At 26.3% G+C, this 24,726-nt stretch overlaps 5 protein-coding genes and 1 long non-coding RNA gene across 14 annotated transcripts in view; 2 read left to right on the top strand and 4 right to left on the bottom strand.

Moving 5' to 3' along the window:
- LOC107994797 (matrix metalloproteinase-2) overlaps positions 1-11,581 on the top strand; it is a 124,002-nt gene extending 112,421 nt beyond the window's left edge. For all 9 annotated transcript variants that reach the window (XM_062079304.1, XM_017051846.3, XM_062079316.1 and 6 more), the window contains 5 exons: positions 1,922-2,080; positions 9,746-10,209; positions 10,565-10,863; positions 10,988-11,091; positions 11,198-11,581. In XM_062079304.1, the coding sequence (XP_061935288.1) occupies positions 1,922-2,080; positions 9,746-10,209; positions 10,565-10,863; positions 10,988-11,091; positions 11,198-11,439 (1,268 nt within the window). In that variant the 3' untranslated portion in view covers positions 11,440-11,581. The remainder of the gene's footprint in view (positions 1-1,921; positions 2,081-9,745; positions 10,210-10,564; positions 10,864-10,987; positions 11,092-11,197) is intronic.
- Positions 2,467-7,987, bottom strand: LOC133666693 (uncharacterized). The gene is made up of 2 exons (XR_009831178.1): positions 2,805-7,987; positions 2,467-2,704 (listed from the first exon to the last, which is right to left on the bottom strand). It is a non-coding gene; the product is annotated as an uncharacterized LOC133666693 (long non-coding RNA).
- A 151-nt stretch (positions 11,582-11,732) lies between the features above and the next one.
- LOC107994799 (phosphopantothenoylcysteine decarboxylase) lies at positions 11,733-12,888 on the bottom strand. Its single transcript, XM_017051852.3, has 2 exons — positions 12,427-12,888; positions 11,733-12,297 (listed from the first exon to the last, which is right to left on the bottom strand). The coding sequence occupies exons 1-2, from the start codon at positions 12,850-12,852 to the stop codon at positions 12,127-12,129; spliced, it is 597 nt and encodes a 198-aa protein (XP_016907341.1). The 5' UTR covers positions 12,853-12,888; the 3' UTR covers positions 11,733-12,126.
- On the bottom strand, positions 12,872-13,698 carry LOC107994800 (cytochrome c oxidase assembly protein COX19). Its single transcript, XM_017051854.2, has one exon. The coding sequence runs from the start codon at positions 13,696-13,698 to the stop codon at positions 13,444-13,446; it is 255 nt and encodes an 84-aa protein (XP_016907343.1). The 3' UTR covers positions 12,872-13,443.
- An 876-nt stretch (positions 13,699-14,574) lies between these two features.
- On the top strand, positions 14,575-17,178 carry LOC107994831 (ATP-dependent RNA helicase DDX47). Its single transcript, XM_017051921.3, has 8 exons — positions 14,575-15,108; positions 15,363-15,456; positions 15,533-15,697; positions 15,781-15,947; positions 16,014-16,250; positions 16,321-16,544; positions 16,619-16,880; positions 16,973-17,178. Exons 1-8 carry the CDS (start codon positions 15,040-15,042, stop codon positions 17,111-17,113), a joined length of 1,359 nt encoding a protein of 452 aa, XP_016907410.1. The 5' UTR covers positions 14,575-15,039; the 3' UTR covers positions 17,114-17,178.
- A 2,084-nt stretch (positions 17,179-19,262) lies between these two features.
- Positions 19,263-24,320, bottom strand: LOC107994832 (CCR4-NOT transcription complex subunit 3). The gene is made up of 9 exons (XM_017051922.3): positions 23,466-24,320; positions 22,399-22,631; positions 22,161-22,316; positions 21,902-22,081; positions 21,529-21,816; positions 21,156-21,411; positions 20,438-21,045; positions 20,142-20,351; positions 19,263-20,006 (listed from the first exon to the last, which is right to left on the bottom strand). The coding sequence occupies exons 1-9, from the start codon at positions 23,488-23,490 to the stop codon at positions 19,908-19,910; spliced, it is 2,055 nt and encodes a 684-aa protein (XP_016907411.1). The 5' UTR covers positions 23,491-24,320; the 3' UTR covers positions 19,263-19,907.
- Positions 24,321-24,726: the final 406 nt, after the last annotated feature.

The raw sequence follows: 24,726 nt of genomic DNA, 5'->3' as shown, positions 1-24,726 counted from the left end.
ATTTATTTTCTGCCTTTAATATCTCTTGGAAAATTTTCGAAATTGGTAATTATAGGTTAGGAAACATTCTATGTTATATGTTTAAATACAATATAGAAATTAGAATTTTGAATTGTTTCCGAATAACTTTGGATAATTTTTATTTATTATTAATAAAAATTTTAATCGTAATATTATTATCTTTTCATTTATAAATAATTCTATTTGATAACAGTGACTGACTGACCATTGGTTGACTATATCTACTGATTGTCCAATGTCCGACCATTAATTGACCAATGGTATATTTAGTGATCAGTAATTTACCAATAATCGATATTCAAAAAATCAAAACGTAATATAATAGTACGTATAATAATATAAATTATACATTTTATTGTTCTTTTGTAGATAATAAATTTTATATATAACGAATAACGTTCAAATAAATTTAATGAAACATTAAACTTCACGTACATTATATTACATTAATTTATCTCGACAGATATTATTACCTACAACATTATTTAGAACATTACAGTCGAACAGAGTAAAAAGGAGAAATTGATGTAGATTTTTTTTTCAGTGATACGTGAGAAAGGAAACGATCGCATTTATTCCCTTTTTCGTAGTAACTGAGCACGCTTCCTTTATCGTCGGCCTCCCAAGCTTTAATTTTATGATTTTGACCCACATTTTAAAACGAATGTCCCGAATGCGAAGCGAGACGGAACATAGATAAAAAGAGATCAAAAGAAAAAGCACGCTAACGCCTCGAACTCGATGCCTCCTGTGAAAACTTTAATATCCATCGTCACAAACGTAAATATTATCAGGATTCCTCTTTCACGGAATAATATATCTCGAATAGAAACGTTTCGTATTACGATATTCCTCGAGATTAAAAGATTATTCCAGATATCGAAGAATTATGAAATATTACACCTGTTTTCCATTCCATTACGAAACTAGTATCTATTTTCCAATATCTTTAAATATATAAAAGATATAAAATTAAAATTTCTGATATACAAAATTTTAAATGTTAAATCATTGAAGTTGATTAAATTTTATTTTAAGACAATCTAATAAAATATAATTTAATTTATACGTAATTTTTTATCGGAAAATAATTGCGAATTTTTAATATCGGATATAAATTTTTTAAAACAAATCAACCGATAATTAGTCAATATTTATTATAATAATATTTTCCACGAATTCATTATATTTAATGTTCCAATTTTATCCTCGCGCAACTTATGGCTTAGGTTTTCATTTATATGTTGTTAATATCTGAATTATTATCACAAATTGATGTTATCGTACGTTAATTATTGTTTACTTCGCCTTATCCGCTTCGCATTTATATTTAATTAATCTCTTATTTTGTGTTTATGAATTTCCATATTTAAATGAAATGTACAATTATCGTTTCTAATTAAATCTCTTCATAATTTTATCTTTACCTTTATAAGTTTACCTTTAGCGAAAATTTAATATATTTTTTTTTAAATTATATTTTAAATTTCTTCTTGATATTTTGTAACATGTAATTAGTTTTAAAATAAACTTTGTTTGACAATTTTTTATTAATTTTCTCAAACTTTATTTTCTCTGAATATATTTCTTATGAATTTCCCTAAAATGTAATAAATACATACCATTCTTAGATATTAAATTATAAATAAATTTAGAAAATGAATAAAGCATCAACTCGATATCCTTTCAAAACAATATCCAAATTATCTTCTTTTTCCCTGGAATTTTATTTCCTCTTCAAAATATTGTAGTTTGTTCAAGCTTGCTTAAAAGAAACCTTATTTTCTCTTTTCAAAAAAAAAAAAAACTCGAAGAAAAATTCTGAAACGAAAATAGATATGGGTAAATACGAATGGTCGATTAAGACAGACAAAGTTTGAAACATTTCCTTCGCTTTCAGGAACCAGCCTTTTCGCAGTAGCCGCGCATGAATTTGGCCATTCACTTGGATTGGCACATAGCTCGGTTCCTGGTGCACTCATGTATCCCTGGTATCAAGGATTGAGCTCTAATTACGAGTTGCCGGAAGACGACAGACATGGGATTCAACAGATGTACGGTGAGTGAGTGTATATTGGATAATTGCGTTGAAAAGCTATACAATTATTCTAATTTATTCTAATTTATTCTGTATTAATTTCAAAAATGAGAGTTTTTCTTATGAGAACTCAAGGTATTTTTTTTTCAGCTGTGTGATTAAATTGTAAATTTAGAGTAAAGTACATTTTGTAAGTAAAATATGAAAAAAAATTTTTTCTTGATACAAATCTGTTAATGAAATAGCATATCTTGAATAGGTGGTAGCATTGATTACTAATTGTTGGTAGCATTAGTGATCTAATTCATGTAATCAATATGTATATATTAAATATATTATTATCTTCTTAAAACTAAAAAGTTTAAAATTAAAAAAAAAGAAAACAAGTTTCAAAAGAATAGACATTATTGATGATATAATTCAACATAATATAATATAATATAATTGATGAATTAATTTAATATAATTTTAATCAATGAGAAATTAATTAGCAAATTAGAGGTTATACAATTATTATGATGTTAGTATGAAGTTATGGATATAGAGAATATTTTCATTTCATTATTTTTCTAAGAGATGAAACACATTCCATTTCTTTCAACTTCTTAAATTTTTCAATCATCCTCTTCTTGGCGTAGCAATAACCTGGTTGACAACACATCAAAAATCTCTGAGATCCCTCCAGTAAAATTAATTCCCGCATTTTCTGCATAATGAAGTATCGTGCACCTCAACATCAGCCTACCTGCATTGACGACAAGTCCCTCGCACTCTTTTTGCCGCTTGTTAAGTCCACCTTCCTTGCTCACGTACTACTTTCTTGTTCTTTGTTCTTACATTTCATTTCTTTTATTTTGAAAATCCTTAAAAATGAAAATTAGATATTATTAAAAATTTTTTAAAATTGTTCAAGAATATTGTATTAATTAATTTTTAAATATCTTGCTTCTATTCAATTGAAATTCATAAGTAAAACAATTCGATCTGGTGGTTTTTATCTTCCTTAAAAAGAACAAAAAATACTCTTTTATTTTTGTTCAATAAATTGAAATTTTCCTGGATATATTTCCAATGTTAAAAAAGAATCTGCTTCCTGTGATACGTTTAATTTACTCCAACACCAGATGATTCACAATAACCCAGAGACCAGCAGTAAAAATCTTTTAATATCGTTTCATCGCAATATTTCTAGAGGATAAAAATGTACCAAAAAAAATATATATATATATATATATATTCACGAGTTAACAAGATTGCTCTGTCCTCTGTGTCTTTCTTCCAACCCTCTCTCTCCATAAAAATTAGTTTTTATTCGTTCTAGAGAAAACATGGTTAACAGGGTGTATTCCTAGGGAAAAATCTGAAAGAACCGAAAGGACATGTTATTCACAGGGGATAATTGAAGTTTGAAATATATATGGCCAACCAACGAAATTCACGATAAATCGAGAAAACAATTTCGCGAAATAATCGTGACGGTGGAATGTAGAAAGATGCCCCCAAAGTTAGTAACAACAGGGTGAAATGAAATGTGAATAAAATATAAAGGACGATCTCCACACCATACACTTTCCTCTTTGCTTGCGACGCGATGCAAAGCCGTATGTTCGGGTGATTTAGCGTACCAGAAAGGTTTGCAAGCCTCTCCGAGGATCGCAAATGCATTCCATCTATCCCCTCTTCCCTTCTGTTTTTGTCCACTCCCCACATTCCTCTTTCTCTCTTTCACCTTCCCCCACTCCTTCTCCTCTTTAAACGCATTTGTCCCGTTTCCTCTCTTATACAAAGCCAATTTCTTCTTTTATTTCTTTATTCCGTCTACCACCATTTTTATTCATCCCTGGTAATTTTTTTTATCCACACACTATCTCTTCTTCCTCTATTTTATTCGTGTTCTTTTTTTTTTTTAATTTTCTTTTTTTACATTCCTTCAGATGTAGATGTAGCCTCCATTAATTTTTCTCTGTGTGTTTGTGTGTTTCTCGCGTGTTATCTTTCTTTTACTAACGCTCCCTTTCGGCATTTTTTTCATTATATCATTTTATCCTTGATTCGTCCTTGATTTTTATCTCGGTTATTTGATAAACATTGAATTAATTTTCGTTTCATTGTTTATAAGCTGTCTTTAATAATTTTCCATCGTGACACTGGACAGAGAAAAATGATGGATAGATGAGATAGAGACTTTTTGTTGCGTGTCTTCAACATTTCTAGACGATTAATTAATGTAAAAATATGACATTACTTTCATATATGAATTTGATTATTTACAATTACATATAACATATACATATAAGGATTATAATAGAGACAAGCACCAATAGAAAAAGTAAGAAACAGTGAGATATCTAGTGACAAGGAAATTAATGTTATAATATATAAGTTTTATTCGTATCATTCATAAAAATCAAGTTTGAAAATTAAATAATTTATATTATTGAAATATATATATAAATATATCATTATAAAATAAAAAAAATTGGTTACAATTAGTTTGTAACAAAATATATTTTCTTATTATAAAATATAATTTAGTGATATAAATTTTAATATATATTTTTTTTTCTCTATTAAAAGTGATATTATATATAAAAATATAAAGAGAATATAATTACTATTTATTTAGTGAAATCAACAAATCAGTTTCTTTATAAATCTCTTAATTGGAACGTATACAAAGATATGTACATTTTAAATTGAAAAACGTATGTGTGTTTCCTATTAAACAATGCAAATTTATTTAATCTCAGTACAGAGTTCTTTGATACAATAGAAGATCATAAACAATAATTTTATTCAAACTATTATTTTATGTAGAAAGATTCTATGTGTGTTTCATCAACAAATTATTTTTACAACAATTCAACCGTTTTCATAATTATTAATTATTAATCATTATTATTTTCATTTTGACTATAATCAATACTTTTTTTTATGATATGAATTATTTTATAAAGAGAAGAAATATATAAAAATCAATCATATTTTACTTATTTTAAAATTGTTATATATATTAATAATAATCTTTTATCTGTGAATTTAACTGTAGAATAAAAATAAAAAAAATATTTTACTCTATCTTTCCAAAAATAAAAAAAAGAAAGACAAAAATATTTTCATACATATTAATATATAATTACTATTTATCATTCTTTTCATTCTGAGTACCTATGATTATAAAAAAAAACTAGGAATATATAATTATATAATTATAATATCGTGATTTAATATTAATGAATGATTTGATAGTTTGTCATAAAATGGATATCATTACTTTCGAAGATAGACTGTGCATGTATTTGCAATGTTCGTGACGTTCTGAAATACCTATACCAACATATATATGTATAAAAATTGTCCAACAAAGTTCGTTCTCAACAAACGCGACGCGGCGCTTTTCAACAATACCTATTGGTATTTACGGCTCCTGGTGCTTGTCACGAAAACACCCGAAAATCCAAACGTAAACAAACTACAGAATGTTAACGTTGAATTCTAACTTTTCTAAAACGATCAGCAGTATTGTGTTTCTCTCTTTATTTGAATTTTTTATAGGCTATAGTTTTCTACTTCCGCCACCTACAATAATGGCTAGAGACAAATAATGATAGAAGATAAACAGTGGATACAAAGTCGTTCAAAAATATTGAATTTTTAATTTATTAAACTATTTTTTTTTAAATGTAGAGATATTTTATATTATTTTCTTTCATTATTTTTTAAACTGTAATTAATTAAAGAATTAATAATTGTTATAAAAATATTGTATAAATTATATATATATTGTACAATATTCTTACAAAAATATTATTACATAAATTATAATACAATTGGTAAAAGATTATTTTTTATAGTGAAATTTCTAATAAGATTTATATGTATAATTTAAGTTAAATGTAATATTTAATTCATAATTTTTTTTCATTATTATAAAATAATAGAAATTTGTTTAATATTCAATTTCATTAATATTAAATAATTTTTAAAATTGAATTCATAATTTTAAATTCTAATTTCATATTATGTTTGTGCTATCTCATTTCAATATTTTAAACATTTCCATTTTTGAGGTTATGATATTCATTCAAAATGATTTCATATATTATATTCAAAATCATTTGGATTGAAACTTTATATATATTGTAATATAATATATTTTTTTATATTTTTATACATGTACATATATGTGGAAACATTTTCTTCAAATATGTTTGCTTGTTATATTTATGAAAATAGTTACGAAAATAACCTAAGATTTTTGCATAATACCTATTGTATATAAAACTACAAGTATATGAAATACGCTGAAAATATCTCAGACAGAGTAAAGTTTTCCAACATTCTACAAAGGATTACAAGTTGTATGTTTATTATAACTTTAAAGTTGTTCAACTTTTACAATAATCCCCAAGTCTTTTACAATTTAATCACAATCTTCATTGTTAAAAAAAAAATAATTTTACTTTGAAAGAAACAAACTTTTAAGTAAATTTTTCTACAATAATATCGCATTCTTTACATTAAATAGGTCAACAAAAATATTTTACAATTAATAACAATAAAAAACAATAAAAAACTCAAACGAAAACAATTAAATAATTATAAAGCATTAGGTGTTTTAATTTTCAACAGACGAAATTAAAAAAGTTAAAATTTCTCTGGAAAAAAAACGTAATTTTATTTTACAGTAACGAACATAAAAGCAACAACCATTATCGTCTTCTACCGGAAAAATAAAATAAAAAAAAATCAGAAAAAAGATTGCATAAAATGTGGAATCACGAAAGCTTGAAGCAGTTCCTCAAGATTTCCTTTTGGGATTCAAATTTTGCGTTTCAACCTCTCGATGCTTGTTTGCAGAAAGGTTGGTACATAAAGTTAAAAAGAAGGAAAGAAGAAAACAAAAAGAAGAGGAAAAAAAACGGATGCAAATCTCAAGACTTCTCTCTTCTTCCTACAAATTCATTTGAAGAGAAGGATTCTCCTTGCATCGCAATGCGATGTTTCATAAATGTTCCTCTGAGGACACTGCTTCCTGTCTTAATTACCCCGATCTAACTCTTTCTTTTCTGACTTCTTTTTTCTTCTTCTTCTTTTCTTTTCGTTCGTTTCATTCTTTCCTTCACCAAGTATAGTATGCTATTTAATCGAAAGTTTCATTCGAGATTTACCACTGCAGTGCAGTGCTGTTAGTAGTGTTTCTTTTATCATTTTCTTTGTCGATCATTGTTGTTTCCCCATGATCTCCATATCCTTGTTGGTGAAGAAACTTAAATTTTAATGTACTATTTTTTTTAAGGACTTAACAATTATTAGTAACTTTGAGAAGATAGTGAATGAATGAAATTTTATTTTTGAATATGTTCATTATTATCTCTATTTTCATTAAAAAAACTTTTTGATAATTAATTTAACAACGTATTGAATAATATTTTATCATAAATATGATTTAAAAATTAAAAATTATTCTAAAAAAGACATAAATAGTTATTAATTTTTAGTATATTTATATATCAATACATTACAATCAATATATCAACAATTTTATGCATCAATTTCAAGTTCTTTTATTAATTATTACATCTTTGAGGAATATTCTAATTTACTTAGTACTTAATAAGCAAAATTTAAAGAATTGAAAGAAAAAAAAACTCTCTTCTTTCTATTCATTTTTTTTATTCTGTATTATATTTAGCTTTCATCTTTTCATTTCGAAATCTCATTATCCGAAAGTAGTTATTCCAATTACCATGTATCAAAGTATATTACTTCTTTTTCCTCTTTTCGTTGAGAATCTATATTTATATCAATTTTTCACGATTGTAATAAATAAAATCTTTCAGATAATTATAAAATAATAGTAAATTTTGTTATTTTTAAATTTAAATTAAACAATTAACTTTCCATTATTCTTGAATCCATAATTTTTGAATATTATTAAAATTTTATTTTCATATCTTAATTCTTAATTCCTATTTTAATTATTGTTAAGATTGTTTAAAAATTTTTTAAACTTTTTTAAACTTTTAAACTAATTGAATAATGAAATTCATTTTTTCAACTTTAATATTTGAGCTTTTAGAAGTCTTTAACATTCAATCTGCTGATGTAAGCATGAATGATAAAAATTCATTAGCATTATGAAGAGAGTCGCTTAATCGTGAATCATTTTATCACTTTTTTTAGAATTATAATCCGATAATCTGAAAATTAAAAATGGAATATAGAGCATCATTTTTTAAAATATTTCTCTTTTTCATTAAATAGATTTTAATGTTAATTATTTGATTTTTTGTTTCAAACTATCGCTAATATTTTTATTTCAAATAAACCGATTCTGCCCGAATTTACCCGATCCATCCCGAAGTTAAATTTTTGAACCACGTGATCATCAAATCACATTATGCATCTAATATATTAGTTACAAACGAAAAACAATTGGAATATATTTAAGAATTAATTATTATTATTAATTAAAATGTATATGCTTAATATGAAGATAAAATTAATAAAACAAAAATGTTAGATTATTAAAAATTGCAAATATATTTCCAGATAACCTAACATTTTATTTGATGTATTGCAATTCATTTGTTTCAATTCATTAATTTTATATATTTCAAGTAAAAGAAGATGATAATCGCAATAAGTTAAATTATGAAGAAAAGCAAAAGATAAGTGAAACAATCAAGTTTCCTTGAAAGCTGAACTATGAGCGAGAAGTCAATGGCAATAAACGTTATGCATAATACATCGCGGCATGCAAAGTATATATCATGCGCAACCCTGTGCTATCTGCATTATTGCATTATTCAGGAACGGTATATGTCCCAGAATCGAATGATAATTAATATTCGCGAGGGAGCTACCAATTAGCGAATGGAATCTGCACGCGGCTGCGGCAGAGAGGGAGAGAGAGAGAGAGAGAGAGATAATAGAGATGCAGAAACAAACAGACAAAGAACGAAAATACTTATCCACTGGCGAATCTAATATCACCTCTTTAATTATTGATTTAATAATTATGATAATTATTGATAATTAACCATTCCTTTGTATTCTAAAAATTATTTTCCATCATTATTTTCCATGTTCCAAATTCTCTATCATGTTAGAAATTCTTTATTTTTTTGTATATATCTAGAAAAAAGATTAAATGTATATGTTATAAATTTTCATGTAAGAAATTTTTTTTTAATTTTTTCCTGAAAACTATTAAATTACTATTGTTATTTAAAATTGTTCAAAAGTTCTCTATTTAAAAAAGTAATATTACATGAAAATCATAATCAATTGATTTGATGAAATATCGTGAAATATAAAATAAATTTGTCTCCTTTCGTTCCGATTTATTGGAAACGAATTCAAGATTGAATCATCTTCTCGGGATAATAGATCTGTACATTTCTTCATAAGTTTCCAATAAGATTCTAGCTTATCGTTCCTTTCATTCCAGTATATCGGATTCGTGCAAATTAATTTAAAATTCATATACATTCAGAAATTGGGCAACTATTAATCAAATATTTTGTTGAAAAAAATTGTAAATCCTTGATTTTATAATTTATTTTTATAATTTTTTTTCCATATACTACAAATTTTCAATCACATAATTATTTATTCTAATGATCTCTGTATAATCAATCCATATATATTTATTTGAGGATTATCACGGTCATGTTACAGGTGCACCGGAAGAGAGGCTCTGGGCCAATCTACCAGGTGGGCCGCCACCTCCGGAACGACCTACAACACCTCGAACAACTACGACAAGCGTTGGGACGACCTACAGACCATGGAGAACAAGACCAACCAGGCCGAATCACTATCCAAACGACGATCGGCCTCGACGCCCTGATCACTACCCTCAAAAGCCGGATTATAGAACAGAGAGTCCAGAGAGGCCGGAGAATCGACCTCAGAGGCCTCACAAACCTCACAAACATCACACGACTTCTACTACAACTACTACTACTACTACAACTACTACCACCACCACTACCACCACAACTATGAGAACGCCGTACACGCAGAGGCCAAGGCATCGTTATACACCACCGGCACCAAGGAACGACAAACCGGATAAATGTGATACGAGTTATGATGCCATCAGCATTATTCGTAGGGAAATTTTTGTCTTCAAAGGACGAGTAAGTATTAAATAAATTGCTATAAATATTTAAACGTATTCTTATTCTATTTAGTTAGACGCAAATTTATCATTATCATTTTTTAATGCTTTCATGGAATGAACATTACTGATAAATCAACAAAATATAAAAAATAATATAAAAAATTTTCCCATTTTTTGCATTAAAATAATGGAAATATTTTAATCATATTATTGAATTCTTTTTAAGTGAAATAATACTGAAATATGATCAACTTAAATGAATATAAATTATATGGATAATACATATTTAATTAAAATAAAAAAGAATGTTTTCTTCTTTATTTCATTCATATTTATTATTCTTTTGATTAATTAAATAATATTTTTTTTAGTATTTATGGAGAATTGGTGACCAAGGATTGTATGAAGGATATCCAGCGGAAATCACACGCTTGTTTAATCTACCTGAAGAAATTGATCATGTAGATGCAGTTTATGAGAGGCCAGACAAGAAAATAGTATTTTTTATTGGCAAAAGATATTACGTTTTCAATGCTAACAATCTCGAACCAGGTTATCCGAAACCATTGACTAGATTGGGATTACCAGAATCATTAGAAAAGATTGATGGAGCAATGATTTGGGGACACAATGGAAAGACATATTTCTTTAGTGGATCTATGTATTGGAGGTATTAAAAAATATTTTACTTAATGTTAATGTTATGATGTAAAATATTATAAAAATTGTAATAATGTTATAATTTAAATTAAGATTATAATATAAAAAGATATATATAAATATTTTTAACATAGGTTTGATGAATCTGTAAATCACGTAGAACTTGATTATCCGAGAAATATAAGTATGTTTGCTGGTATCGGTACAGATATCGACGCTGTTTTTCAATGGAAAAATGGTGAGTATTTATATATATATTATCATTTTCAAAATACATAATCTAATTATAAAAATGATAAATATGATAAAATATTACTTATCGTATTTTAACATATTTTTTTTAGGTAAAACATACTTTTTTAAAGGTAAAGGATTCTGGGAATTCGATGATCAAAGAATGAAAGTTGCACACGAAAGACAAAAATTATCAGCACCAGTTTGGATGGGTTGTCCACGAGAATTGGAAACCAATGATGTCGAAAATTATCCAAGAAAATCAAAAATCATGGCTTCGAACAATGCATCGACACGATCAACTCTTTTTGTCGGAATATTTTTTATAGCATATTTTAATAAACATTTGTAAACTGTGATATTTATGTAAAGTCGCGTATAAATGCGAGCGTGTATACGTATATATGCTCCAATTTACACATGACTAAATTTTAACACACTTCTCTTATACTGATTATATATATAATAATTTTAATAAAGTAATTTTTAAATAATTTTGACGAAAAATTTTAAAAATAAATGACTTATCCCGATTCAATTTTTTTATATTTAAAACAATCTTTTTGTTATATAAAAAACTTATTACGATTATAATCAAATTGTAATTTAATATATTAAATAAAAAAAATCAAGGGAATCTTTAAATATATTATCATTTAACTCATGTATTTAACAAAAACATATACATGTTTATTTACTGGGTCAACTTTAAACGATATGTTAACAGAATATCTTTACAGTTTTCATATTTTATTTTGGCGAGTGGACAAACGGCTGTTTTGCTCACTTTCCTTAACACAACTGTTTTAGACATTTCATTTTGAGCAACAAAATATCGCGACTACAGTGTATTCGGGAAAGCGTAATCTTACAAGTTAAAACTTGTTGAACTCGAATTTTACTATCAGCATAAATTATTTGAATTCCACCATAGTACGCGATTGTTTTTTTATTTTTAATTTTCATTTTCTGTAAGATATTTCCATTTTATTTGTATGACAACAAAGCTTCGTTGAATATTTTATTTTTATTCTTGATATTAAAGGCGCATATCCGGTGGAGAATATGGGTCCCAAGGATTAAGCAACCTTAGTGTAGTTTGAACAATGGTATCTACTTCTGCCATTCCACCTATTCCTACATCACCACACATAAGAGTTTTAGAAATGCATGCAACTTCTTTGTATCCCCAAGACTTCAATAGAGCTATCTAAAACAAAATTGATAATCAAATTTAATTACAGTATACAATAATTTTTATTAAAACTATATAGATTCATATTGATTACTGTAAAAAAAATATAATAAAAATATATTATTTAAATATTATAAAATATACCTGTGTTGCAGTAACAGGATGTTCCCACATTTTTGTATTCATGGCAGGACAAAAGACCAAAGGCTTTAATGGATCCCAGGCACGTGCAACACAAGTTAATATATTATCACATATACCACTAGCTATTTTGCCAAGAGTATTAGCATCTAATGGAGCAATTAAAAATAAATCGGCCCATTTCACTAAATCAATATGCAATACAGGATCACCTCTGTCTTGCCAAGCAGCCCATTCCACTGTATCAGATAAAACTTGAATTCCTGGAGGCAGTTCTGCCTCTTTCAAAAAATGCTTAGCTTTTTCAGTGACTACTATTCTCACTTCAAAGTTATTACGCCATAATTTATCTACTAATTGTGGTAATTTAATTGTTGCAACACTACCAGTACAACCAATCAAAATCTTTTTTTTAAAGGTACATGCCATTTTCACAAATTTATAATTGTTTTTCTTCCTAATGATTTGTTATTCACTATTTTTTATTTATAAAATTTATTTTTCTTCTATGAATGATATCAAGATGAAATGAGCTTAACTCTTTCAGTTATAGCTATATTAAATATTTTAGGCCATCTGATATAAGATACCTAAATCACATCAATTAACAATAAACTACATTTAATAAAAGTACTTTTATTAATGATTTCTTTTCTTCTTAGATTTCTAGACTGAATATATTTATATTATTAATTTATTTTAAATATTTAATATTTGCTCTGAAGCCTTTTTTTGGACTGAGATCACTTTAATTGGATTGAATATTAAAAAGAATTCTCTACTAATATTGTATCATTATTCAAAAATCATATTGAATAAATGCATGTATTATTTATAATTCATAAAATACGTACATAAGTTATATGTCGCTACAAATTTACAAATTCACTTTAAAATCCATATAAGTTTTATCTAAGATGAAATAAGAATCACCAGCGAAAAAGTTCATAAATACCATTCAAGTGATAAAAACAGTGATCTACAACTTTGCGACAATCGATTAGTAATAAATCCCTGCTGTTATGTCTCCTTGACCTCGTCAGAAAAACCAAGATTAGACCATTCTTCTCGTGCCATAAGCTCATTATCCATTCGACAAGAAAGATATTCTTTTATAATATCACGACACATCGTGTTTTCGTTATTATTCTCAATTAAACAGCGCATATATTTGATCATAAGTCTTTTGCAAATACCCTCATGGTCGAGTGGAAAACTACCCTTTTCTGGAGGTATAGGTGTAAACACTTTTTGTGAAAATGTATACGATGACATCACTACCACTGATTACGTTCATACAGAAAACTCGATGAAAAGCAAGAGACAAAATTTTCGATGAACTTCTTTTAAGTAAACTTATTACAAAATACACGATAAATCATAACCGCCATTACGGGATAATAAATATACTAGCGCCACTTACGATGATATTTCTAACTTCATTTTACGCACGCTCTGTGTTATATAATATAAAAAAGATATTCAATTTAAATTAAATATAAAATAAATAATAATTATATTTTCGATAAATTTTTCGATAATTTATTTTGTTTAAAAAAAAACAAAAGGAACATATAGAAATTATACAGGAATTTATTCTATTTTTAATAGAATTAAAGAAAAACTTAAAATATAATTATTTACTGAACAATAAAAATAAATAAATTTTTATTGCATTTTAATTAAAAAAATAGTAAGTCCTAATAAAAAAAATGAGATAAGTCTCTACATTTGCCATTAGAAAAATTAATATTAATGAAATTTTTTTCAAAAACTTTTGTACTATTGCATCTAAGATAGAAATACAGATTAAATACAGTAGATTTATTATTTGTTATATTTCTATGACTATAGACAAAATACAAAATAGATGTGACAGATTAAAATAAATAGAATAGATTCTTAAATGTATAGAGAATAAATATAAGCAACAAAAAGAAATAGGAAAGAAGAAAAATATAAATAAGATAAAAATTCGAAAAATCACATCATATTCAAAGTACCATAAATGAAACAAAGAGAGTAATAATAGACAAAGAGTAAAAAATAGAAAAAAAAATAGAGATAGAAATAAATAAGAATGATTATCAGCATCATTTCAAATGCTGAAAACTTATTTCAAAAACTATTGCAAAGATGGCGCTAGTTTTTAACTCTAACTTATCCTATTTCTATTTTATTTTCTTTTTATAATTTGTCCTCTTTATTTATTATTATTTATATAGATTTATTATCTATTATTTGTGTCTTATTAGAGATGGTGTTGATTTTACAATTTTTAATCTATCTATGTCTTTTTATTACTATTTGCATTTCTTATTTATATTTGTCACTAGATAAAGATATTTAATCTATAGAGTTGCTTTTGATGCTTTGAGACATGAGAAGAAAACATATTGAATATTATATCTATTCTGTACATGGTTTATGATTGTTTTGTTTGTGACATAAAATTTCATTAAACATAATGGAAAAAAAATGTTAGATACACGAGGTTATATTAACTAGGTTATGTTTTCATTAAGATGAAAAAGAAATAACTGTTGTTATTAATATTAATGAATTTATGTAAAATTATAAATATAAATACTAATTTTATACATTGATAATTAAAAAATGGAAGAAAATGATTTAGTAGAACAACAAGATCAAGAAAATTTGAAAAAAATAACGTGGAAAGATTTGGTAAGTTTAAAAATATCTACAAAAAAGAAATATACTTAACCTAATAAGAAATATTTTATCTTTTCTTTAAATGTGTATACTTTACTTAATATATATATATATATTATATATATATATATATATATATATATATATATTATATATTTGTCATTTATACATATTATTTATGAATAAATATTTTTTAAAAATTTATTTTTAAAAAAATTTTTTGAAAATACAATATGGATGAAATATAATAATATTATTTATTGCAGGGCATTGTAGATATATTATGTAAAGCATGTGAAGATCTGAAATGGAAATCACCTACAAAAATTCAATGTGAAGCTATTCCTTTAGCACTTGAAGGTAAATTAAGAAAATTATATACATTTTATTAAAATAAAAAATTATAATTATTAAATAAAAATATGAATAATTTCAGGTAAAGATATAATAGGATTAGCAGAAACTGGTTCTGGTAAAACTGCTGCTTTTGCTCTTCCTATTTTACAAGCACTTTTAGAAAATCCTCAAAGATATTTTGCTTTAATTTTGACACCTACTAGAGAATTAGCTTTTCAAATATCAGAACAATTTGAAGCTTTAGGTAAAAAATAAATTATATATATTTTATAATAAAACAGAATAATATAAGTATAATAATATAATATAATTATCATTCTATTATAGGATCAAGTATTGGAGTAAAATGTGCAGTAATAGTAGGTGGAATGGATATGATGTCTCAAGCATTAATATTAGCAAAAAAACCACATATTTTAATTGCTACTCCAGGAAGATTAGTTGATCATTTAGAAAACACCAAAGGTTTTAGTCTACGCTCTTTAAAATTCTTAGTAAGCATAATATTTTCATTGTATATGTTAAAAAATTCAATATATTTATCATTTCAATATTAAAAGGTCATGGATGAAGCAGATCGAATTTTGAATATGGATTTTGAAGTTGAAGTAGATAAAATTTTAAGAGTAATTCCTCGAGAAAGAAAAACATTATTGTTTTCTGCTACAATGACCAAAAAGGTGCAAAAATTACAGCGTGCATCTTTACAAAATCCTGTTAAAGTGGAAGTTTCAACAAAATATCAAACCGTTGAAAAGTTACAACAATATTACATTTTTATTCCTGTCAAATTCAAGGTGCAAAATAATTTATTAATTTTAATATTTTTTTAATATTTAAAATTTTTCTAATAAAATTTTGTTATAGGATGTATATCTTGTACATATCTTAAATGAATTAGCAGGTAATAGTTTTATGATATTTTGTGCAACTTGCAATAATACAGTTAGAACTGCTCTTCTTTTGCGAAATCTGGGTTTCACTGCTGTCCCTTTACATGGTCAAATGTCACAGAATAAAAGAATAGCTGCACTTACTAAATTTAAAGCCAAAAATCGATCTATACTTATTTCCACAGATGTTGCCAGCAGGTAAAATTATTTAATAAATATATTTACTTAATTATAAAAATATTATCTTTAATTTATAATATTTTTTTTTATAGAGGTCTTGATATTCCGCATGTGGATATTGTAATAAATTTTGATATACCTACACATAGTAAAGATTATATACATAGAGTTGGACGTACTGCACGTGCTGGTCGTTCTGGTCGTTCCATAACATTCGTAACGCAATACGATGTAGAATTATATCAAAGAATAGAACAGTTAATATCAAAACAATTACCGTTATATCCAACTCAAGAAGAAGAAGTAATGGTACTTGAAGAAAGAGTAGCCGAAGCACGACGTATTGTGAAAATGGTAAGATTATAATTATTTCTATTTGATTGCTATGATAATTATATTATTAATAATAATTATAATAATAATAATTACGCTATGGTATTATTAAGGAAATGAAAGACATCGAGGACAGTAAAAAAGTAGGTAAACGAAAGAAGCGACAAGATGACGATGAAGATGATACAGAACAATCTTTAGGAGTTAGAAAAAGAATAAAAGGAAAAAATAAAAAACAAGGGAAAAGGTTTTAAACAGTTTAACTGTTTTATCACACATAAGTATATTTACTTTTTCTTAATAAATAATAGAAATGCAAGATAGTATTTGTTTTTATTGGCATTGTTATTTGTTTGTTTTTATAAATCAAACCACCATTTCCCTCATATGTATATCTCATGTATCTATTCCAAACTCAATTTGTATTAAGATCCTTAATTAATTATTAATTTACAAAACCACATTTTATTCCCTTCTGCAACATTCAAATATTTATCTTCAGTAAGATATTGAAAATAATTTCCTTTGATGATTATCGCTATATGAATTTATTACTTATACTTGATCAAATAATTCTCAATAAAAGTTACAAATGAAAATTATTCAGAAATAGTAAAATAAAAAAATTCTTTAATATTTAAAGTATCATTACTCTATGTAATAATTTATTTGCAATGAATAAATATCTTTATCCAAATAAAAATAGTGTAAATTCTAAATCATTCAAAATCACAATCTTTTAATCATTGTCATTTAAAATTTCCTGCATTATTTGTTAATAACATAATAAGAGACCAATGATTTTACAATTTATCAAATTATAAAATAATTTAAAGCAGAATTTTATTTTTTGAAGAATATAAGACAAAGATTAAAAGTATTTAATATTTTGAAAAAATAATAAATTTGTAATAAATGCAAAAATGTTAGGAAATACTTAAATATATAATTCGTTAATTTTTTTTTCTCAAATTTCTATAGAAAATAAAATATTCTACATGGTTTCATAATACAAAATACCCAGGAACAATAATGTTCCATTTTACTTTTATAATTAAAATGCAACATTTATATATATAAAAGCGACAGTATTCAACTGTATAAAGTAGCAACAAATTCTTATTTTTTATCTTCCGCATATAACATTATATTTTTTTCTATACATCAGACTGTAAAACGATTTTCATCAAAGGTGCATTGAAAAATAATGTAATACTGCATAAAATGAAAAATGTTTGATTCAATTTGTATTGTGGTATTCACTTTAAAACATGCTAAAATGCTGTAATATAAATTGCAATTCTTATCCATCTAACTTTCATTAATGTAACAAGCATGACACCTTCGATATACGTTAAAATAATGAACACCATTGAAGGGTCATTGTTGATATAATCATATTGCAAAATGTTTGCAAAATATATTAAGAATAAATCTGAAACACGTTACAACTTATAAATCAACATTTGCTATAATATTTTTTGTATTCTCAAGAAATATGATTATTCGATGTAGTCATCGAATATTATCTTTGAAATAAATTGAAAAAAATCATGGGTTGATACTATCATGCAAATATAGTGGTCGTCGCAATTTCATTTATAACAAGAGTATTTGCTTAGAATATATCTATTCTTTGTTCAATAAGTTTAATCATCATCGTAAAGCTAAATCGATCAGGTGAGAAATCTCAACTTTTTTTATTACTAACGAATGCAATATGCCTAATCTCGTTGTCGAAGGCTTTTTTAGTGATAAATAACACGTGTGCAGGCGATCACTTCAATTTTTGAAGTAAAAGCTTTTTGTCTGAATTTATTTATTTTAAATATCGATACTATCTGCATCATTTAACAAGAAAGATTAAAAAGATAAAGAAATATACACACACATATATATATACATATACAATATATATACATATACATATATATATACATATCAAACTACCGAGAGTCTATCTCCTTTATTTTTTTTTTTTTTTTAAATCACAGATGCTTTATCGCACATGACATAGTATCGAAAATTTATAATAAATAAATTCGTACAATATGGCTTTATTTCTCATTCGCTCTCGTTCTCTCTCTCTATTTTATTATTTTATAAATACATATGCACAATAATTATCACGAATCATCATTCGATAAACATACGTTGCACGTAAAAATTGCTAAAAAAGAATTAAATCAAAATTTCCTGAATTAGCAGGATATGCATTAAAGAAATAGCTAAATCAATCATCAAATAGCTATTTTGACTTCGACGACGAGTTCAAGATTCGTGTTTAAACTGTTAGAACGTATCTATAAGTAACCTGGTCGAGGGCAGAAATCTAATGGATGGAATGTTCTGAATGCAAGGTGTCAGAGATGTGTCAGATGCCAAAAACTGAAACAACTTAAGTTTCATTTAAATGAGAAATAAAATATATTCCATAATATTATTATTCACTATTTCTACACATTCTGTACAGTAATTCAATTTAAGGGTTTTATACCTCAATATACTTTATACAAAAAGGCTACTTATAATCTAACATTAAGACATACCATAGCATGAGCGCCCTCCACCTTACCGCTAAACGGCAGATGGGCCGCACGCATGTTTGTACTGGTATTACAGAGTCAGTCGCCAGCGAGTATAACTTCTTCCTCTTGTATCACACACCACACACTAAAATATTAAAAGTGTGTCTCTGGTGCTTTTCATTCATTATTTTTTATGGTTACAATTTACTGTCCCCGATTAACTTACTCCATTAGTTGCATTTTTGTTTCTTTCAATTGCGTGATTCGTGTTTTGCTTTTCTATTTCTCGAAAAGGAATATCGCAATGTCAAAATATAATGAAGTATCTTCATTGCTTGCTATGCACGAGCTTTTCTTTCATTTTTGTTTCATATACTTTTTTCTGAGATACTCTTTACCAATAAATAAAATTATATTTTGTGAAAATATAGAATTGTAAAAAATAAAATCTGTCTTTTCGATTTTTGATAATACCGGTACAGAAATAGTGCATTCGGAGACTCCACAAACAACAAAACTGTTAATTCAGATCTCTGTCCTCTAAGTACTTGTACTCAAATGTAAAACCTTCCTTTTTCCTTTGTCCCCACTTTTCATAATCAAAATAAATGTAGGTTCCCTATAACAATTATATATACATAATAAGTTCACATAGTATATTGCTACATATTAAATAATTCATTAAAATTAAATAATTAAATTAATTAAGTAATTAAAATCAATTTCAATTAAATCAATATCTTTTGTTATTAACCTGTTCATATTCCTCGTTAATCACTTTTGGTTCTTCATGCCTTTGAAACCACATCATATATTTTGTATGAAACCTCCAACTTTGTTTCTTTAGAGCTTTTGCAGCCAGGTATTGGCCTTTAGAACCTTCCATATAATAAAATATGAAGAATAATGTTTCAGTAGAAAGACGTTGAAAGAATTCCACAGTATCAGAATGAGGGAGTTGGACCTGTTATATAAAATATAAATTAAAAAAATAGAAAAAAGAACTAAAAATTATATTAATATATTTTCAAAGAACAAATAATATGATACCTGTTGATAATAAGGAGGTGTAGGACATAAATTTCTTGGTAAATATGATCTTAAACGTTCAGAATCAGATGGGTGAGGCATATGGTAGTAAGCAGCCTCCATCATCTGGAACTGCAACTGATGTTCTTTCTGTAGAGGTACTGGTCCGAGTGGCGCAACACCGAGAAGAGGAGGAATGTGTGCTTCCGAAGTAGCATTGTTGTTATTATTGTTCGCCTTAGCACTGTCAAAGATGTTTCTGTTCGACTCGGACGGCGGTATTTCCAGACCTGCTCGGACAATTACTTGTTGGGCTATAGATTTCAAAGAGGACATGCCATCAGGAAGCTTAGGGATGAGACCATTGGCAGTGGATGGCGCTGGCGAGCAGGAATTTGCGGGCAAAGGTGAAGATCTACTGCTAACTGATGACTGAGGCGAAGAAGATGGTGGAATCGGCGTTGTCATTTCCGTTTCACTACTGTGATTCTGATTTTGTTGATTATGCAACACATGTGTCGTCTGTATAGGCGCTGGATTATTGTGCTGCTGCGAGATCGTTTGTGGCACATTCGAGGTAACGCTAGACGTGGACGATGATGATAATAAACCATTTTCACTACTATGAGCTGTAAATTTTAGAAAGTATAATCTTACTGTTGATAATTAAACTTGTTTGATAATTGACTTATTAAAAAAATGAAAATTGTATATATTTTTATAACTTATAAATACTTACAAGATGTTTTACTAGAGGTAGAATGGATGGCTTGAGAATTAGTATGTGAAGCAGCTACTGTAGCAAAATTGCCGGCATTAGTTGTAGCAATGTGATTACTTGTAGAACTAGGCGAGCTATGGCTAGGTGTCATGGGAATGGTTTTGCTTGGAGTGCTGCTTGATAATAAATTCGATTTTATGGTGGCAGTGCTTCCCGTGGTTGGAATGCTCGCCTGTGAATTTAATAATGGCCTGACTGCTGTTGGTTTCACAGGCTGAAATTAAAATATGCAAATATGCAATAAAAATTTATCATCATGTATTATTATTGTAGTTATTAATATAGTATATAATAAAATATCAGTATTATGATTTTATATAAAATTACATACCTTTGTTTTTTTATCATTATCTGTAGAACTATCACTTGAATGATTGTGCATGGTAGAACTTAATGGAGGTGATGGTATAGGTGAAGTACCAGAATTAGTTGAGGTTGGTGTACCTCCAGTCTCATTGCTATTATTACTATCTGTAGTTGCTGACGAGGGAATACCAACTCCAGACAGTTCAACTTCATCGAGACCAATAATATCATCATAAATATATTCATTTTCTTCAAAGTCAGGTTCCTGTGAGGATTCGATATAATACTCTACATCATCTTTTATCCTCTTAATCTGTGAAACAAATTAGAAAATAAAAATTAAATAATTTTCAAAAAGTTTAAAAAAAAGCAATCAAATGTTATAGTACACAACTTACAGTGTTAACTTCAACAGACATATTATCCAACATACGTAACAATGTTTCCAATTTACGGATATGATAACGATGTTTATCAAGTTTTGCTTTTAATTCATCCATCCTATCTTGTTTATCTTTATCTAACCTTTTTTTCTTTCCTGCGAGTAATGATTCTATCTCGGATTCAAATGTATCCAGCTATATTAAAATCATCAATATTTTATAATTTTTTAAAATAATATTTACTTGTTTATTTAAGAATTACCATATTTTATACCTGAAGATTCAAAGCATCTATAGAATTTGCAAGCCAATTACTAACTTCTTCCCGTTCTTTTTGAGCTGGATCAAGTTTTTGAGCTGCTCCTAAACCTTCTTTTGAATAAGCTTTTGTTTTTGTTTCTCTTTCCACAACCTTAAACCTTTCCATTTGCTAAAAAAAATATATATAATAAATGATTTATAATAATTCTGATAATATTAATTCCTTATTAGAATATAATATTAGCACTTACAGTTTCAATTAACTTCCTATATTCAAGAAGTGTGCTTTTATCCTTAATTTCACCTGATGCAAGCCAGGTTTTAATTTGATCACGTAACCTCTGGAGTTTTTTGATTTCCTTCTTGAGATCTGCTTCATATTTCTCCTTCTGATTGCTGTTTGTAGCATTATGAACTTTTTGCCAAATATCTTCAAATGTTTCTACACCTTCTGTTACTTTTTTAAGGCACCGATCTATTTCACCTAGAATTAAAAAAATATATTAATTAACATAATAAAGTTACTATTCAATAGTAAATTGAAATTTTTAAATTAAATGCAAAAGCAATTTCATTGAAAATTATTATTATCATTATTATAATAAAATTGTTTATACTTCAAATAATATTAACAATTGGTTATAATATACTTCATACAGATCACTAATTGTATTTAAAATATTAAATATAAAAAAAAGTATCATATAATAATTATTTCAATGAGTTATTCATACATAATATTTAAATATTATGATTTATAAACTTATAATAATAAAAGGTTCAATAAAACATAATTCAAAATAATGAAAACAATTTATTTTTGATTAAAAATTTTTTAAATTATCTCTAAAAGAATACAAAACTAGTGATTTACAAAAACAGCTTATTAAGCAATTTATGCTAAAAAGCTTATATCGATGAAAACTTTACATATGTTATATTTTGAATTGTTGTATATGTATTGTGCAAATAAAATGTATAACTATTTTAAAGGTTATGCTGACATAAGAAAGCGGTATTAAAGTCTTATAAATACAGTACACGCAAGAAAAAATAACTTATACTAAAGAAACATATGAAAAGTTGAGCTGAACACACTAGTTCATTATACTCTGGCAACCTGTACCAACTGTCAGGCATAGAAGCCAGCATGCGAATAGATAACGCGAGTTAAAAATAGGCTACTACTGATCGCAAATACAAACGTTTAAACTTGCGGAGAGCTGCAGAACGCGAAAGAAGAACGAAAGCAAAGTTGTAGTAGTGGGCCATAACAAAATTTCTAAATGTAAACATGCTGGAAACATTTTCTCCTCACCTTGCAACTTTCTCGTCGCAGCCATGGCTATGTAAACATGTGATACAATAATTCATGCATAGTCTAGACGTAATGGAAAAAATACGGTACAATTTTACGGAACAAATAGTCGTTGAACTATTATTCCCTGTATAATATGTGAGGCTCGGCCACAAGATGGCTTCCGTTTTCAAATGACAACGTCCGACCGTCCGTGAATGAGGTGCGTTGATACTAGTTCCGTTTTTCCGTCAATCTTTTAATCTTGATAGTGTAGAATATGCGCTACGTTTGGTCGAAAATCGACAGCACATAAAAATACACAAAAAGTGATAGCATCAACAAATGATATATATGAAATACTGAATAAATGAGATGGTATATTATGCATTGGCGCATTCACATTCTACCTAACGCACATACTTAACATGTTCGCGTTCATAAACCAATTGAAATTTGGTTGAACCTTTCGATGCATTTACAATAATTACAATGAAAATCTTCTTTTATATGTTTTTCGAATAAAAAATATAGATTGTATTTTATTTCAACCGGTATTCTAAAAAAACTTAGATATTAAACGATTTATTGATAAATTATTTAGATAGAACGATAATAAATAAAATTTGTTAAATTATAATGTTTGTTATTTGTACGTAAGTTTTCTGAAATTTTTTTATTACTGAGTTTTTATTTCATAAATTTAGATAAAAACTTTGCATATTTTGAAAATATTAGATATGAATGAATTTATACATATAAATTAATTTGATCAATTTAAAATTCTATAAAAACTATTTGAACAAAATTTATATTATATAAATAGATATATGTAAATAAATTTGTTTTATAATAAATAATGTAATAAATGTAATAAAAAAATGTAATATTTTATTATAAAAATTAAATTTAAATTTTAAATTTAGATAACTATTTGAATAATTGTTAAAAATAATATCAATTTCGTTATTTCAAAACATAATTATTTAATATATCATAATTTTTTATAATATATTCTATTTATTTATATTAATGTCATATTAATGACGTATATTAATACGTATCTTTTTTACATATTTTTAATAATAATTAAATAATGCATTATACAATTTAAAGTTCATAATCAGTTTTTTAAACTATTATTAAAAAATTTGACTAATGATTAAATATTACATTCAATAAATACTATTATATTATTTGCAATGATTATTAAAATAAATTTAAATTAAAAATTAATTTACTTATTTAAAAATTTTAAAATATACAAAAAATGTTATTATTT

This window comes from Apis cerana, linkage group LG1 (genome assembly GCF_029169275.1).
Source record: "Apis cerana isolate GH-2021 linkage group LG1, AcerK_1.0, whole genome shotgun sequence".
Classification (NCBI taxonomy): Eukaryota; Metazoa; Arthropoda; class Insecta; order Hymenoptera; family Apidae; genus Apis; species Apis cerana.
Note: the sequence above shows the minus strand (reverse complement) of the source record. Positions and strands in the feature narration are given on the sequence as shown.

Bases quoted from the DNA above. Each gene is read 5' to 3' on its own strand.
- LOC107994799 (XM_017051852.3), bottom strand. From the start codon at position 12,852: ATGGCATGTACCTTTAAAAAAAAGATTTTGATTGGTTGTACTGGTAGT. The intron at 12,298-12,426 runs GTATATTTTATA...ATTTTGTTTTAG, and splicing joins ATCCTGTTACTGCAACACAG to ATAGCTCTATTGAAGTCTTG.
- LOC107994800 (XM_017051854.2), bottom strand. From the start codon at position 13,698: ATGTCATCGTATACATTTTCACAAAAAGTGTTTACACCTATACCTCCA.
- LOC107994831 (XM_017051921.3), top strand. From the start codon at position 15,040: ATGGAAGAAAATGATTTAGTAGAACAACAAGATCAAGAAAATTTGAAA. The intron at 15,457-15,532 runs GTAAATTAAGAA...GAATAATTTCAG, and splicing joins TATTCCTTTAGCACTTGAAG to GTAAAGATATAATAGGATTA. The intron at 15,948-16,013 runs GTAAGCATAATA...CAATATTAAAAG, and splicing joins TACGCTCTTTAAAATTCTTA to GTCATGGATGAAGCAGATCG.
- LOC107994832 (XM_017051922.3), bottom strand. From the start codon at position 23,490: ATGGCTGCGACGAGAAAGTTGCAAG. The intron at 22,632-23,465 runs GTGAGGAGAAAA...TTTTAATTCTAG, and splicing joins TGCGACGAGAAAGTTGCAAG to GTGAAATAGATCGGTGCCTT. The intron at 21,817-21,901 runs GTAAGTTGTGTA...TTTGTTTCACAG, and splicing joins TGTCTGTTGAAGTTAACACT to ATTAAGAGGATAAAAGATGA.